The sequence below is a fragment of the Plecotus auritus genome (genome assembly GCF_963455305.1).
Source record: "Plecotus auritus genome assembly, chromosome: 8".
Taxonomy (NCBI): domain Eukaryota; kingdom Metazoa; phylum Chordata; class Mammalia; order Chiroptera; family Vespertilionidae; genus Plecotus; species Plecotus auritus.
In genome coordinates this window covers 52,595,773-52,612,360 of record NC_137782.1, presented here as the reverse complement: position 1 = coordinate 52,612,360, position 16,588 = coordinate 52,595,773, and the positions used below count along the sequence as shown (strand labels likewise).

At 35.8% G+C, this 16,588-nt stretch overlaps 1 protein-coding gene across 3 annotated transcripts in view; it reads left to right on the top strand.

Annotated features, from left to right (window-relative positions):
• RELCH (RAB11 binding and LisH domain, coiled-coil and HEAT repeat containing) overlaps positions 1 to 16,588 on the top strand; it is a 117,279-nt gene that overhangs the window by 71,229 nt on the left and 29,462 nt on the right. For all 3 annotated transcript variants that reach the window (XM_080684455.1, XM_080684454.1, XM_080684456.1), the window contains 5 exons: positions 10 to 174; positions 1,967 to 2,114; positions 5,024 to 5,180; positions 5,809 to 5,932; positions 15,062 to 15,110. In XM_080684455.1, coding sequence (XP_080540581.1) covers positions 10 to 174; positions 1,967 to 2,114; positions 5,024 to 5,180; positions 5,809 to 5,932; positions 15,062 to 15,110 — 643 coding nt within the window. The remainder of the gene's footprint in view (positions 1 to 9; positions 175 to 1,966; positions 2,115 to 5,023; positions 5,181 to 5,808; positions 5,933 to 15,061; positions 15,111 to 16,588) is intronic.

Below are 16,588 nucleotides of genomic sequence, written 5' to 3'. Positions count from 1 at the left end.
TTTTGGCAGGGTTTTGAATTGTTGCTGTCAGCCTTGAGTGATCCCTCAGAAAGAGTAGTTAGTGCAACACATCAAGTATTTTTACCAGCTTATGCTGCCTGGACTACAGAACTTGGAAATTTACAGTCTCATCTTATACCTACATTGCTGAGCAAGATTGAAAAACTTCTCAGGGTAAACATTCTCTTTGTTTATGTAGTTTATAGAAATTTAAAAGGTATGTTCTAAAGCATCTTAACATAATATTGGGAAGCAAAGATAGAAAGTACCACTTAGCTGAACATTCTAATAAATTACCAGTTAAAGATTCTGTTGGACTGGAGCCAGGGGAGATTTGAGGAAGTTCTGCTCTGCTAAAGCTAGAGGAGAAAGGACATGATCTGAGTTTGCTAATACATTATTCAGAAAGCTGGCTCTTCCTATTCTTTTCTGAAGACTTAAAATATTTTAAAGGATCAAGTCCAGTCCCAAAATGCAGAGATAACTAAAATATGAGTCTCCGGAGCTTTCTTCTTCACACAATGGCAAAATGCTTTAATTGTGTTTATTTCACTGCAGTTGTTCATTTTCTCGCCTTTTAAAATGAACTTTTCATTCTTTCCAAGTAAAAGAATTGAAAAGTTGAAACAATAGAAACTCTTTGATCTATTTTTTGTACTAAAAGTTTATTTTGGAGTCTAGAAAAAAAAAAAAACGAGCATTTCTTTAATGCCTAACATATGCCATTAAGTTATATACTTTATATATACAATACTAGTGGCCCAGTGCACGAAATTCATGCACATTAAAAGGGAATTAATTAGAGGAAATATTTTAATATCCCTATTTGCCCTTTCTCTACAATAGAAGTGTCAGAGATGAAAGAAAATTAGTAAAATGTATATGAAAATTTCCCTCCTGTCAGAGTCTGGGGCATGCTCTGGGACCCAGAGTCAAGTCCCCGTCCACCCACGCACACCTTGAAATCGCATGAGACCCAGACCCGGCCGGCCCCACCCCCGTCAAGCCCCACAGGGTGGGGGCGCAGTCTCAGGTCCCCTGGTCCAGCCTCAGGTCCCCTGGCCCTGGTACGAAGGCACAACGACCATTTGCATATTAGCTCTTTATTATATAGGATATTATTTCATTCCTATAACCCTTTGAATTGTATTTTGGTTTTTGTGAGGAGACTAGGTGTTTAAGTAACTTGTGTTACACAGCTGTAAAATGACAGAACAAGGATCTTATAGCCATCTTTGACTTCCAACTCTTGCCCTTTCTACCCCCAAATTTTAAAGGAACTATAAAGGCTCTTACATAAAGCATTATAACTGCTTTGTAGGTGAATATATAAATGTACCTATAATTTAAAATCAAATTTTTTTCTATAAATTCTGGATATTAAACAAAACTATAAGTAAACAACTAGGATGAAATATTTGGTTATATGTTATATACTGAACCTCCTTACTCTTTTTTTCTTTCTGTTATCTCTTTTTTTCTTTTTGAAATGTCTTCTGTGTGTTCACTTGTTTTAAAATGTTTTCAATGCTGTCAAATACAGATGTCACCAAATCTGTATAGGAAGTTGGAGAGGGAAAGTAGCAAGCACTGATGTAGGTTTAGCCATTGAGCATTGAAGGTGATTCCTGTGGCTCACTTTAATTTCTTTATACAGACTTAATAAAATTTTTAAAAATAAGACCCTCTTTTAAAAAAAAAAAACCTATAAGAGAAGATCCATACTAATAGAAATGATTAATGTTCACCCTAAAGTTTTCCATGTAAAAGATTCTGTTACTTCTATGTTTTTTCATACTTTCACATACTTAGAGAAATTATGATTAGTGGACCTCTCCATTAGATGTTATGCTGTGAGTTTAGTATACAGGTCCTTAAATGTTTTATTATTTGCCACAGAAAGGAAAGCATCATAAATACGTAATTTCAAAAGACTAAAATGTGCTTTCACCTCCTTATGTTTCAGGAAGGAGAACATGGGCTGGATGAACATAAGCTCCACATGTATCTTTCTGCCTTGCAGTCCTTGATCCCATCTCTCTTTGCATTCGTGCTGCAGAATGCCCCTTTCTCCAGCAAAGCCAAGCTTCATGGTGAAGTGCCACAGATAGAAGGTACTGAACCGAAATTGTGGAAGGGAGATGCAGGGTATTAGTAGCTTCACTCCCCAAAGAATTGCTTTTGATTAAAATTTTAAAAATCACTTTATATGGCACAATACTTACTAAAATGTATTATAAGTCTGTGTTGAATTTGCGGTCATATTTCTTCATCTTTTATGGATAAGCTTCATGGTATTATGTTATACTTTCTATTCGTAATCTGTAATCTTTTTATAACCTTTTTTTGGTGACTGAAATAAGTATTTTCTTTTATTAATAGAGCTGAATCAATAAAAAGATCTAGCCGAAACCGGTTTGGCTCAGTGGATAGAGCGTCGGCCTGCGGACTCAAGGGTCCCAGGTTCGATTCTGGTCAAGGGCATGTACCTTGGTTGCGGGCACACACCCAGTAGGGGGTGTGCAGGAGGCAGCTGATCAATGTTTCTCTCTCATCGATGTTTCTAACTCTCTCTCCCTCTCCCTTCCTCTCTCTGTAAAAAATCAATAAAATCTATAAAAAAAATAAAATAAAATAAAATAAAATAAAATAAAAAGATCTACTTAATACTGCCAGTTTATGTTTGAGTGCCAGTTTATGAAGCTTTTGATTTCCACTTTATCTTTTTTCTTCCCCAGCTGTTTCATCTTACTTAGGGAAAGGTAAATATGTTACTCTTTTGTACTATGTCCTTGCAAAGAATGTAAGCATATGCAGCAGAATTCTCTCTTTTTTTCCCCCAAAGAAGGAATATGATCTGTTTTCAGAAATATGTGAAATTGATAGCAAAAGTCAGTATTTTCTTATCTGTGTCCAGTTAATGAATAAGTGACCTTTGATCAATGGCACTAGGTGACCCCACTGCACCTATCTCCCAGGATAAATGGTTATAGACAAGCTATTATTATTTATGAGAGCCTTCTCAGCTTTTTCAGATTTGTGAAATTATCAGTGTCTCTTACTGCCTTCTGATAGACAAAAGAATGTAACATTGAGAACAGCAACAGACACTTAAATTTTTTTAGAATTGAACTTTTCAGATTAAAAACAAAGTGTGGGTTACCTATAATCTTACAGATATAAAGAAGTGTGTCCAAGGATACAGAAAACACACCATAAAAATAGTGTATGCTGTTTGAATGTCTATTTTACTTGGAAAATTGAGAAGGAATAGAGTAGACTTAAATATTTTTAAGTGATATTATTGCGGAGAATGAAAATTCAGACTTTTAAGACTAGTCTTCATAAGCCACTCACAGCTGGCCTTTTCAGGTTCTGCCTCTCACTCAGTAAGGCAGTTCATCTGCTTAGGGACTTTCCTGTCTTTTTAATTTCCTCTTTTTCTTTCTCCTTACAGTAAGTCTTGACATATCTGTTTTACTTTTCATTGTTCCATTATTTTCCAATAATTTGTCACTTTTTTAAGGAATAACATTCCATTGTATTATAGCAGATTGTAACCAATAGTTTGAAATTATATCAGATGTCCTTTGACATGATGTAGAAATATGAAGTACAAATATTACTCAGCATCCAAATCTAATTGATTCCTGGGTTGAGGTCCTGAAAATTAAAGCAGAGACCTCATAGTGAGGAATACCATGTTACTCAAATTATTTGTTTGTGTATTACGATAGCAAATGGGAGAGTTCAGCTAGCAAGGGATAAACTTTATCTGTACTTAATGTATTGTTTGAAACCTTGTACACCATAGACAGATAATAATATCTTACTATTGCCTTTGAACATCTTAAAAATTAAGTGTATTTCATGTTTTCTTAATTTTAATAATTATCATGAACCATTGGTATGTTTTGAGGAAATGCTGCACCCTTATTTGTATCTTTATTGGGTGTCAGCCTCTGTGCAGGAGTTGTTGGGCCATTAGGACTTTCTGACCAACAGTTAATGAGCTGTTGGCATGCGTTATTCACTAAACAACCATTCAGGAAGTGTTTTCTTAATAACCTGGCATCTATTTATGATCTATAGGATCAACCCATAAGTCCAAACTTTAAAATTAGACTAGTGTATATTCATGTTTTACTTACATAATTTTAAAAGTATATACATAAGACCCTAGTTATAATATTTATAGTACATTATGCTTTATTTTACTGGTTACGGTTTTAGTACTTTATATTAACTTAATGTTTATCAAATATTGAAATTTTTTTGAATAAAGCATTTAGTAATAGAGATTAAATACTTAGGAAATCTGTTCAGCTGAAGCTTTAATGTATTTTATATTATTCTCTGGTATTAAACAATTTTTTCCCTGCTATTAACCTATTAATTTATTACTCCCCAAGGGAAACATTTTAACATATTTACTGTTCCATTGACATAAACAATCTGGTGGAATTATAAGTATTTCTATTTTTTTATTGATTTCAGAGAGGAAGGGAGAGGGAGAGAGAGAGAAACATCAATGATGAGAGAAAGTCATTGATTGGCTGCCTCCAGCATGTCCCCCACTGGGGATTGAGCCTGCAACCCAGGCATGTGCCCTTGGCCAAAATCAAACCCAGGACCCTTCAGTCCACAAGCCAACGCTCTATCCACTGAGCCAAACTAGGTAGGGCAGTATTTCTATTTTTTATACCAAATTTAAATCCCTATTTAGCTAAGATCTTATCACTGGTCCAATTTTAATTTAACCTAAAGTGAAATTTTACTCATTAGCAAACTAATTCATTACAATATTCATTTATAATTATTTAGTTTCATAAAGTCTTAACAGTGAGATTAAAAAATGTGACTAAAATTTTTTTCTAAAAATTATTTGATTAATTTATCTCAGTAAAGTTTATAATAAGCCAAATAAAATTAGGAGGTAGAACTTTATTTTCCTTTTGACAGAATAGCTAACTTCCCAAACTGCCATTTTCCACATGACGTATTTTGCTTTTATTATTTATAGTGACACGGTTCCCCCGGCCTATGTCACCCCTTCAAGACGTGTCTACTATTATTGGAAGTCGTGAGCAATTGGCAGTGCTACTACAACTTTATGATTACCAGCTGGAACACGAGGGTACAACAGGCTGGGAGAGTTTACTGTGGGTTGTCAATCAATTGTAAGTTCCCACCTTCAAAATCATTTGGTTCAAACTCATTCAGTTGATTGGAAGATAGGTCACTATATTTAACTTGGCCCTTTTGTTATAGAAGATATAACAAAATATAAAAAAAATAGAACAAAATCTAACTTGGCAGCATCTCTGGTAAACTTGTTTAGGAGAGGAGATTTACACCACTGGATGTGTAGTGATTTATCTACAAAGATAGTGCTGCTGTGTTATGTCAAAAGAATCTATCTTCTGCCTTGTTTAATGGTGATGATGGATTTTAAACTACATCCAGACTTCTCATTTTTGAGGCTAAAATGGATGCCACAGTAGCGAACTTCTTGTGTGAAGCATCAAAATTCATTGATTCGAGTCTCACTTACTCCATATTCAGAATTCTACCAGAGTTCCATATATTTTATGATAAGCAGTTAAAATTTATTTTAAGAAGTTTATAGAGTAGAATGAAAACTTAAGACCTTTTCATAGGGTCTCAAATAACTCCTTTGTGTTCCAACTTTACTGTCTATGAAAACCAAAACAGAAGAGGTTGTAAGATTGCATTGTTTCAGAAATTGGCAAGGAAACAGTAATTTATATGTATCCCCTGCCTATTTTTCTTTCCTTTCATATTCAGGTTGCCACAACTTATAGAAATAGTTGGCAAAATTAATGTTACTTCAACTGCCTGTGTCCATGAATTCTCCAGATTTTTCTGGCGCCTTTGCCGGACATTTGGCAAAATTTTTACAAACACTAAGGTAAAAACTTGTATTCCATATTTTCTTATATGCAAGATCCATAAAAATGTAATGTGTTAATTAATGCTATAACAGAGTAAATAAGAGCATGAGCCCTTCCTTTTTTCTAATTATCTTTTAATATCTTAGAAAATTATGATAGTAAAAAAAAAATTCTAGTTGGTAATATTCTTATCTTTATATCTGATTTTCAGAAGATGATTTAGCCTAAACTTAGTTTGTATCCAGATTTGGATATAATATCTACTCACTGTTTCAGCATAGAAAGTATCAATCCTTTGAATATGCTTCTGATCTACCACAGATATTGAAAACAATTATTTGCTCAGTACACTTTAGTCAAAACCTCAGGTGATTATATAGTACCTTATATAGAAAACATCGTGGATACCAGCTCTTAGACTAGCATGGAAACTTGAGATAAATGCTGCAGTTTTCAGTCACTAGCAAAAGTAACTTTTGTCACATTTGCTTACCCAGGTTATTTTGTAGTTTTTTTTTTTTTTTTTTTTTTTTTTTTTTTATTTTATTTTATTTTTTTTTTCAAATTTTTATTAAGGTATTATATGTGTACATATCTTACCATTGCCCCCCACCCCCACCCCACTCCCATACATGCCCTCACCCCCCAATGTTTTGTATCCGTTGCTTACTCTTATATACATGCATATAAGTCCTTCAGTTGATCTCTTATTTCCCCCACCTCTCCCTAACCTTACCACTGTAATTTGACCGTCTGTTTGATGCTTTACTGCCTCTGTAACTATTTTTTTGTTCATCAGTTTATAATGTTTTTCATTATCCCCAAATGAGTGGGATCATGTGGTATTTTTCTTTCATTGACTGGCTTATTTCACTTAGCATAATGTTCTCTAATTCCATCCAAGTGCCTACAAATGGTAGTAATTCCTTCTTTTTTACGGCAGCATAGTATTCCATTGTGTAGATGTACCATAGTTTTCTGATCCAGTCATCTGCTGATGGGCACCTAGGCTGTTTCCAAATCTTAGCTATTGTAAATTGTGCTGCTATGAACATAGGGGTGCATATATCCTTTCTGATTGGTGTTTCTGATTTCTTAGGATATATTCCTAGGAGTGGGATTACTGGGTCAAATGGGAGTTCCATTTTCAGTTTTTTGAGGAAACTCCATACTGTTCTCCACAGTGGCTGCACCAGTCTGCATTCCCACCAGCAGTGCACGAGGGTTCCTTTTTCTCCGCAGCCTCGCCAACACTTGTCGTTTGTTGATTTGTTGATGATAGCCATTCTGACAGGTGTGAGATGGTATCGCATTGTTGTTTTGATTTGCATCTCTCGGATAATTAGTGACTTTGAGCATGTTTTCATGTGTCTCTTGGCCTTCCTTCTGTCTTCTTTCGAAAAGATTCTATTTAGGTCCGTTGCCCATTTTTTTATTGGATCCTTTATCTTCCTTTTATTAAGTTGTATAAGCTGCCTGTAGATGTTGGAAATTAAACCTTTATCAGTGATACCATTTGCAAATATGTTCTCCCATACAGTGGTCTTTCTTGTTGTTTTGTTGATGGTTTCTTTTGCTGTGCAAAAGCTTTTTATTTTGATGTAGTCCCATTTGTTTATTTTCTGTTTGGCTTCCATTGCCCTAGGGGCAGTATCACTGAAAAAGTTCTTTTGGCATATGTCTGAGATTTTGCTGCCTGTGGATTCCTCTAGTATTTTTATGGTTTCCCGTCTTATATTTAAGTCCTGTACCCATTTTGAGTTTATTTTTGTGTATGGTGTAAGTTGGTGATCTAGTTTCATTTTTTTGCATGTATCTGTCCAATTTTCCCAACACCATTTATTAAAGAGACTGTCTTGACTCCATTGTATGCTCATGCCTCCTTTGTCAAATATTAAATGCGCATATTGGTTTGGGTCGATATCTGGATTCTCTATTCTGTTCCATTGATCTATATGTCTGTTCTTGTGCCAGTACCAGGCTGTTTTGAGGACAGTGGCTTTGTAATACAGCTTGAAATCTGGTATTGAGATCCCTCCTACTTTATTCTTCTTTCTCAGGATTGCTGTGGCTATTCGGGGTCTTTTTTTATTCCAGATGAATTTTTGGAGAGTTCTTTCTAGGTCTGTGAAATACGCCGTTGGTATTTTAATGGGGAGTGCATTGAATCTATAGATTGCTTTGGGTAGTATGGACATTTTAATGATGTTGATTCTACCAATCCATGAACATGGTATGTTCTTCCATCTGTTTACATCTTCCTCTATCTCTTTTTTCAGTGTCCTGTAGTTTTCCGCATATAGGTCTTTTACCTCCTTGGTTAGGTTTATTCCTAAGTATCTTAATTTTTTTGGTGCAATGGAAAATGGGATTGCTTTTTTAGTCTCTCTTTCTGTAAGTTCATTGTTGGTGTATAGAAATGCCATAGATTTCTTGGCATTAATTTTGTATCCTGCTACATTGCCGAATTCATTTATTAAGTCTGTTAGTTTTTTTATGGAGTCTTTCGGGTTTTTTATGTACAATATCATGTCATCTGCAAATAAGGACAGCTTTACTTCTTCTTTTCCAATTTGGATGCCTTTTATTTCTTCTTCTTGTCTAATTGCAGTGGCTAATACTTCCAGTACTATGTCAAACAGGAGTGGTGAGAGTGGGCATCCCTGTCTTGTTCCTGTTCTTAGGGGAAATGGTTTTAGTTTTTGCCCATTGAGTATGATGTTAGCTGTGGGTTTATCATATATAGCTTTTATTATGTTGAGGTATGATCCTTCTATTCCCACCTTGTTGAGAGTTTTTATCAAGAAAGGGTGTTGGATTTTGTCAAATGCTTTTTCTGCATCAATTGATATGACTATGTGATTTTTATCTCTCAATTTGTTTATGTGATGTATCACATTTATTGATTTGCGGATATTGAACCATCCTTGCATTCCTGGGATAAATCCTACTTGGTCATGGTGTATGATCTTTCTGATGTACTGCTGGATCCTATTTGCTAGAATTTTATTGAGGATTTTGGCATCTACATTCATGAGGGATATTGGCCTGTAATTCTCCTTCATTGTGTTGTCTTTATCTGGTTTTGGTATTAGGGTGATGCTGGCTTCATAGAAGGAGCTTGGAAGTGTTCCTTCCTCTTGAATTTTTTGGAATAGTCTGAGGAGGATAGGTTTTAGTTCTTCCTTGAATGTTTGGTAGAACTCTCCTGTGAAGCCGTCTGGCCCCGGGCTTTTGTTTGCCGGAAGCTCTTTGATGACTGCTTCAATTTCTTCCATAGTTACTGGCATGTTGAGCTGTTTAGATTCTTCCTGATTGAGTTTTGGAAGGTTATATTTTTCTAGGAATATGTCCATTTCCTCCAGGTTGTCCAGTTTGTTGGAATAGAGTTGTTCATAGTATTTTTTAACAATCCTTTGTATTTCAGCGGGATCTGTTGTTATTTCACCTCTTTCATTTCTGATCTTGTTTATTTGGGTCCTCTCTCTTTGCTTCTTGGTGAGCCTGGCTAGAGGTTCATCAATCTTGTTTATCCTTTCAAAGAACCAGCTCTTGGTCTTGTTGATCTTTTGAATTGTTTCTTTGGTCTCTATGTCGTTTATCTGTGCTCTGATCTTTATTATTTCCTTCCTTCTGCTTACACTGGGCTTTTCTTGTTGCTCTTTTTCTAACTCTTTGAGTTGTTGGGTTAGGTAATTTATTACCCCTGTTTCTTGTTTTTTGCAGTAGGCTTGTAGAGCTATGAACTTCCCTCTCAAGACTGCTTTCGCTGTGTCCCATAGATTTTGGATTGTAGTGTTTTCATTGTCATTTGTTGTCATGATGTGTTTTATTTCTTCTTTGATCTCTCTGGTAACCCAGTCATGGTTTAATAGCATGCTGTTTAGTCTCCATGTGTTTGATTTCTTTGGGTTGTTTTTATTGTAGTTGATTTCCAGTTTTATGCCACTGTGGTCTGAGAAGATGCTTGATATGATTTCTATCTTCTTGAATTTGAAGAGACTTTGCCTGTGTCCCAACATATGGTCTATCTTTGAAAATGACCCATGTGCACTTGAGAAGAATGTATATTCTGTGGCTTTGGGGTGAAATGTTCTGAAGATGTCAATTAATTCCATCTGGTCTAGTGAGTCATTTAGGATTGATGTTTCTTTGCTGATGTTTTGTTTAGAGGATTTGTCCAATGGTGATAGTGGGGTATTAAAGTCTCCTACTATGATTGTATTGCTGTCAATCTCTCCCTTGATATCCTCTAGGAGTTTTTTTATGTATTTGGGTGCTCCTGTATTGGGTGCATATATGTTTACCAGAGTTATTTCTTCTTGTTGGATTGCTCCCTTTAGTATTATGAAATGGCCTTCCTTATCTCTTGTTATGTCCTTCAGTTTGAGATCTAATTTGTCAGAAATAAGTATTGCTACCCCAGCTTTTTTTTCAGTTCCATTTGCCTGGAAAACCTTTTTCCATCCCTTCACCCTCAGTCTGTGTGCGTCTTTTTTTCTGAGGTGGGTTTCTTGTAGACAGCAGATATATGGGTCGTGTTTTCTTATCCAGTCCGTTACCCTATGTCTTTTGATTGGGGCATTTAATCCATTTACATTTAAAGTTATTATTGATAGGTACTTATTTGTCGCCATTCCTATTCTTTACCCCTGTGTTACTTCTTCACTTCCTATTTCTTTTTTTTTACAGCAGACCCTTTAGCATTTCTTGCATTGCTGGTTTGGTGGTAATAAATTCCCTTAGTCCTTTTTTGTCTGTGAAGCTCCTGATTTCACCTTCAATTTTGATTGACAGCCTTGCTGGGTACAGTATTCTTGGATTCAGCCCCTTCCTTTGCATGACTTTGTATATTTCATTCCATTCCCTTCTGGCCTGATGAGTTTCTGTTGAGAAATCAGTTGCTAGTCTGATGGGGGTTCCTTTGTATGTAACTTTCTGTCTCTCTCTTGCTGCTTTTAAGATTCTTACTTTGTCGTTGTTGTTTGCCAATTTAATTATAATGTGCCTTGGCGTCGGTCTTTTGGGGTTCATTTTGCTTGGAACTCTGTGAGCTTCTTGGATTTGTGTGTGTTTTTTCTTCCCTATATCTGGGAAATTTTCTGTCATTATTTCTTCAAAGAGGTTTTCTATTCCTTGCTCAGCTTCCTTTCCTTCTGGAACCCCTATTATGCGGATGTTGTTTTGTTTCGTGTTGTCCCAAAGTTCCCTTAGACTCTCCTCTTGCCTTTTAATTTTTTTTTCTAGAAGTTGCTTTTCTTGGGTATTTTTTTCCATCTTGTCTTCTAGCTCACTGATGCGGTCCTCTGCTTCTTCTAGTCTACTCTTGATGCTTTCTATTGAGTTCTTTACAGCAGCGATGTCATTTTTCATTTCTTCTTGGTTCTTCTTCATTTCCTCTTGGTTCTTGCTCATATTGTCGAATTTGTCTTCCATTCTTTTCAGCCACCTTATGACCATTTCTCTGAATTCTTTTTCTGGAAGGTTGCTTGCCTCCATTTCGTTTACTTCCTTTTCTGGTGATGCCTGCTTTTCTTTCATATGCGGGCTGCCTCTTTGTCTCCCCATGGTCTCTCTTCTCTGGGTGTCTGGTTATGTAGTTCTCTCTCTCCTGGGTTGATTTAAAGGCACAAAATACAGCACTACCAGGTACAACTCACAAGGCACTGAACAGGAATGTATTCACGATATTAATAACCTCCAATAAAGGTGACCACCAGAAAAAGGCAAATTAGGTGATAGGAGAGAAAGAAGAAGAGGAAAAAAGAAAGAAAGAAATAAAAAAAAGAAAAAAGGAGTGTGAAAATGAAATTGGGAAAAGGGAAAGTAAAGAGAAGAAAAAAAAAGAAAAAAAAAAAAAAAAGTAAGAGAGACAAGAAAGTGACTAAGAGAGATAGGGGAACAGACTATATATATTGGGGATAAAACTCCAATAGAACAATCACTAATCCCAGCAAATGCCAGCAACAAGTGCCTGGGGATTAGTACAAACTACAACACCAACTAATATGGAGTGAGGCAAGGGAAAGCTGAAGCACAAAACAAACAAAAAAATAATCAAAAGAAGAATAAGCAAAACAATCTCACAAAAAAGCATAAAAATTGGATATAATCTACATTCAAGCAAACAACAACAAAAGGACAGAGAGAAGGACAAGTTTATGGATAGCTCAGACAGCGAAGGGAGAGGTGTATGTGGACTTGGAGCAGGGGCTTGGAGATTAGATATGTAAGTAGGGTGAAATTTTAACAAGGGGTAAACAGAAAGAATAGGGAGAATCTAAAGCAGTAAAAGGGTAAGATAAACAGGACACTGAAAAGGGGGAGGTTAGGAGGGGAGTGATGGCCTAAAGGTAGAGTTGAGATAGAGTAAAACGATGCTAAAGGAAAGATAGAAATAGAATGTAGAACCCTAATCCCAAAATAAAATGAAGAGAAAATAAAATGACACTTAAAAAAAAAAAAAAAAAAAAAGATAAAATAGCAGTAGTAATAATACGGATTGAAAATAAAAATGTAATAATTAAAAAGGTAAAATCAAGTGATGAAAAAAGAGAAAAAAAGTTTCTTGATTAAAAGATGCAAAAAATGAAAATAAAAAAGAATAAAAAAATAAAAAAATAAAAGGTAAAAATAAAATGTGAAGTAGTGAAGGTCATTCACTTCCTCTGTTTTTCTGTTTGGCACGCTTGTTTCTCAGTCCAGACAGTATTGCAGTTCCCTGCGATCCACTGCTCTTCGGTGTTGTAAGCCAGTCCTGATTTTAAGCAGGCGGTGTGTCTTAATTTCTCGTATTCCTTTATTTTTGATTACACAAGAGTCAATTTGTGATTCAGCCCCTGGGTGGCAGTGTTTCTGGATTAACTTCCGGGTCTATCTATGGCCTCTCTAGGCAGTGTTAGAGCCTTCTTTCCCGCACTCGCCACTGGCCTGTGGGAGTGGTCTGCCTCAGAGCTGACTCTCTGATGGTCACGCCCAGCTCCGATCCCCAGGTTCCAGAAAAACAACCTTCCCCTGCAGTCTCCCAGGGTGTCCCCAACTGGGTGATCCTATGTATTGGGCTTAGTAATCAGAGGCAAGAATTTCAAGAGGAAAAAGCTCAGTTGTGCGAACTCCGGGACTCCGCGTAAGCCCAGGCACCCAGGGAACGCAGGGGCTGCGCGTAAGTCTGGACTGCCTGAAATTCTTAGGGTGTCCCTGCACTTCAGATCAAAATGGGTTGCTTTTTAGAGTGCCCTTCTCTTAGCAGCTCTGAGGACCCCTTTCCACAATCACAGATCACGCCAGCCCCTACAGCCACGGATTTTTCTAGGCACAGACTTCCCTGGTCCTCCAGCTCCCGCAAAACGCGCGTTCCTCTCTCCCGCCGGGACCAGAGACCTCACCTTATCCCAGGCGAAATCTGACCTTTCCGTGGTGGAGTGTAGAGCTCCTCTGAACCCGTGTGCTTGCGCCAGTTGGGGAGCGTTGTTCTGGGGCTCGCAGCTGTTCCTGGGGTGCCGCAGTTGTGGATTCTCAGGCTTCAGATAAGCTCCACTTTCCGGATCAAGATGGCGCAGACTCCGCGTCCAAGCCGGCAGCTCCGGGAGGGGACCCAGCCGCAGTTGGTGCTGCCAGGTCAGGGGAACCCCGTTCAGCAGTCCCCCACCTCCTTCTGGAATTCAGCTGTCTCCCAACCGGCCAACAAACACTCCTTGTGCGACCCTCAACTGTTCTTTCTTTCTGCTCCGGGACAAGGCTCGGAACACGTCTGTCTATTCCGCCGCCATTATTCCCTCCTATTTTGTAGTTTTAAGTATTAAAATGTCCATGTCCTTAGATATCAATTTCTTCTTTAATCCTGTTAATCCACTTGTCTTCATGGAATATTGTTAAGCAAGTTCTTTAGAGACCTAATAAAAACAAAAATATGTAGTAGCTATAATCAAATGTTAATCAAGACATTTAAAAGGTAAGAATTTTGTGCAGCTATTTCCTATTAAATCTGTTGTTTCTGAAACATTTAAAGCAAAAACAGTTTGGTATAGTTGACTGGACAAAATTCAGAAAATGAGTTATGTCCCTGTTATGTTTGTGACCTATAATAATTTATCTGGCCTTAGTCTTTTCATGTGTGAAATGAAGAAATTGCTTCAGTATCTTTTCATTTATAGAACTGTAGATTAATCTTTAAACAGGGGTCTTCATCTCAGTTTAACCTGAATATGTAAATTAATGCTTGACCTGCCAATAAGAGGGAAAAACCAGACCTTGATGTTACTGTAGAATAAACAAAATTATTTTATATTTTTCACTAGAATCTAATTATAAAATATAATTTGATTTTACTGTTGTCAATAGTGACAAAAATTGTTTGGCATCTCCAAAAGAAGTAGCTACTTTTTTTTTTTTTTTTTTTTTTTTTTTTTTTTTAATGAAAGCAAGTAAGAGTCTACTTTAGCACTTACCAGTAAGAAGTTGACTTTAGTGACCTGAAAACTGAAATCTGTGATGATGTTAATAATAAGATATTGAAACAATCATTAGTTCTAACTTAAAATATTTAAGTGAAATTCAGTATTTAATGTTTACTGAATTTCATATTATTTTAATTTTAAGGAATTTAAAATAAAAGACTAAGGTGCCTCGTTAGCGCAGTAGGTAGCACGTCAGTCTCATAAAATAAAAGACTAATTTAAACGGATATCACATGATGAATATGTTACTTGTTGCATATCCTGAATGAATGCAATTTCCTTTTCATTCTTTCTAAATAGAGCAAATGTTTTGTTCAATAATTTTGATCATATAATACCTACCTAAATAGCCCTCTATCATCAGTTTCAGTTTTAGGAGGTGGTAATTTCAAGCATTTTAAAATCATCTTGGAAATTAATTTAGTGAAGTAAACTAAAGGTTCTTTAGAAAACACTTGCTGACCTGAATTGATTTTATAAATATTTTATCTCTTAAAGTATTATTTTTAGTAACTTGACTCTTCTTTTATCCTAAACCTGTTAAAAATGATTACATTTCTGAACACTTGAATGAATGGTCTATAAAGCAAAATAAATAAATATATAGTAGTATTAAACATATCATTTATTTACTCATTGACTGGTCCATGAACCTGAGACTTTTTTGGATCTTTTCTTTGGATTGCTTAGGTAAAACCTCAGTTCCAGGAGATTCTAAGACTATCTGAAGAAAACATTGGTAAGTTTGTTATTAATTTTAGAAACAATTGGATCTCTTTATTCAGAAAAAGTACTATAGTTATTATATGCAAATTGTATAAATGAACCATCTAGTACAATTGAAAAGGAAAATTTATAGTATGGAGCTCTTCCTTTTACAACTGTGTGACATTTAATATCCTCCTCATGAGGTGCTAGTGATATTAATCTGAGATTTTAAATGGGTAGCTCCAGCCCTTCTGTTGATAGTTTTCAACTCACCTGTCTTAAGAAGTCTAGTTGTAGCACTATTGGCCTAATAACTTGTTAATGTGTGAATCTTACATCCATATGTATTTTTCTAGTTTTTAGGAATAAATTATGGAAACTGTTAGGGAAAAAAATATGTATAGTATAGTGCTCCTCCCCTTTTTTTGAATGTACACATCAGCAATTTTCAACCTTTAGAAAAAAAGTATTGATTTTAGAGAGGAAGGGGGAGGGAATGAGAGAAACATCAATCAGCTGCCTCTTTCACACCCTCTACTGGGGATCAAGTCCACAACCAAGACATGTACCCTGACAGGGAATCAAACCAGCCACCTCTTGGTGGACCAAACAATGCTCAACCAACTGAACCACATCATCCAGGGTTTCAAACTGTTTCATCTTATGGCACACATAAACTAATTACTAGAATTCTGCAGCACACCTAAAAATATATTTTTTTGTCAGCCTGACAAAAAAAAAATATGTGTAATTTTGATTCACATGAGATCTTGACTATTGTTGTGTTGGCTGTTGTCATTTTTTTTATTTGACAACCTAAGTAAAAGAGGTCAGTGCCTCTGACCAAATAGTCAGGTATTGCTGTCTTAAATTTTTTTGTGGCACACTGGTTGAAAATCACTAATAGTTGGTATTATCTTTTAGTTAATTATTAATTCTGATGATAAATTAATGAAGAATATTTACATATTTTAGAAACTCACAGCTTTTATAATTATTAGTTATCTGTGTTTAGCTGTTCACATAAGAAGTGGGTTACTAACTCCTGTATATACAGTGCATATTATGAATTTAACTTATGTTCCTAGCCTCAGGTTTACCTCTAAACTACCATAGTCTTACTTAAGCAATGTCAGTATTCCCTTAAAGAAAAAAAAATTACTCCTACCAAGATAATAAATAAATCTCAAATACTAGTTGATATGAATTTTGAACTTTCTTTTTTGCTAAAATTCCTTTAGGGAAGTCAGGTAAGACACCTTTTCAACTCAGTTTGTTTCTGAAGAGAATTTAAAACCATATAAAAATAGGAAAAAAAGTAATAAAATATTGTTAGTACATAAAAGCAACTATAAAGCATTCAAAACGGTGCCTAAAGGTCAATAAGCAAGAGCAAGCTATTGGTGTTATAGATAGTAACTGTCATATCACCTCTAGAACCTTTCTTTGAAATCATCTACAGGTGCTACATTTTTTAAAAAACCTCACTTTCCAGTAGTCACAAGGCAT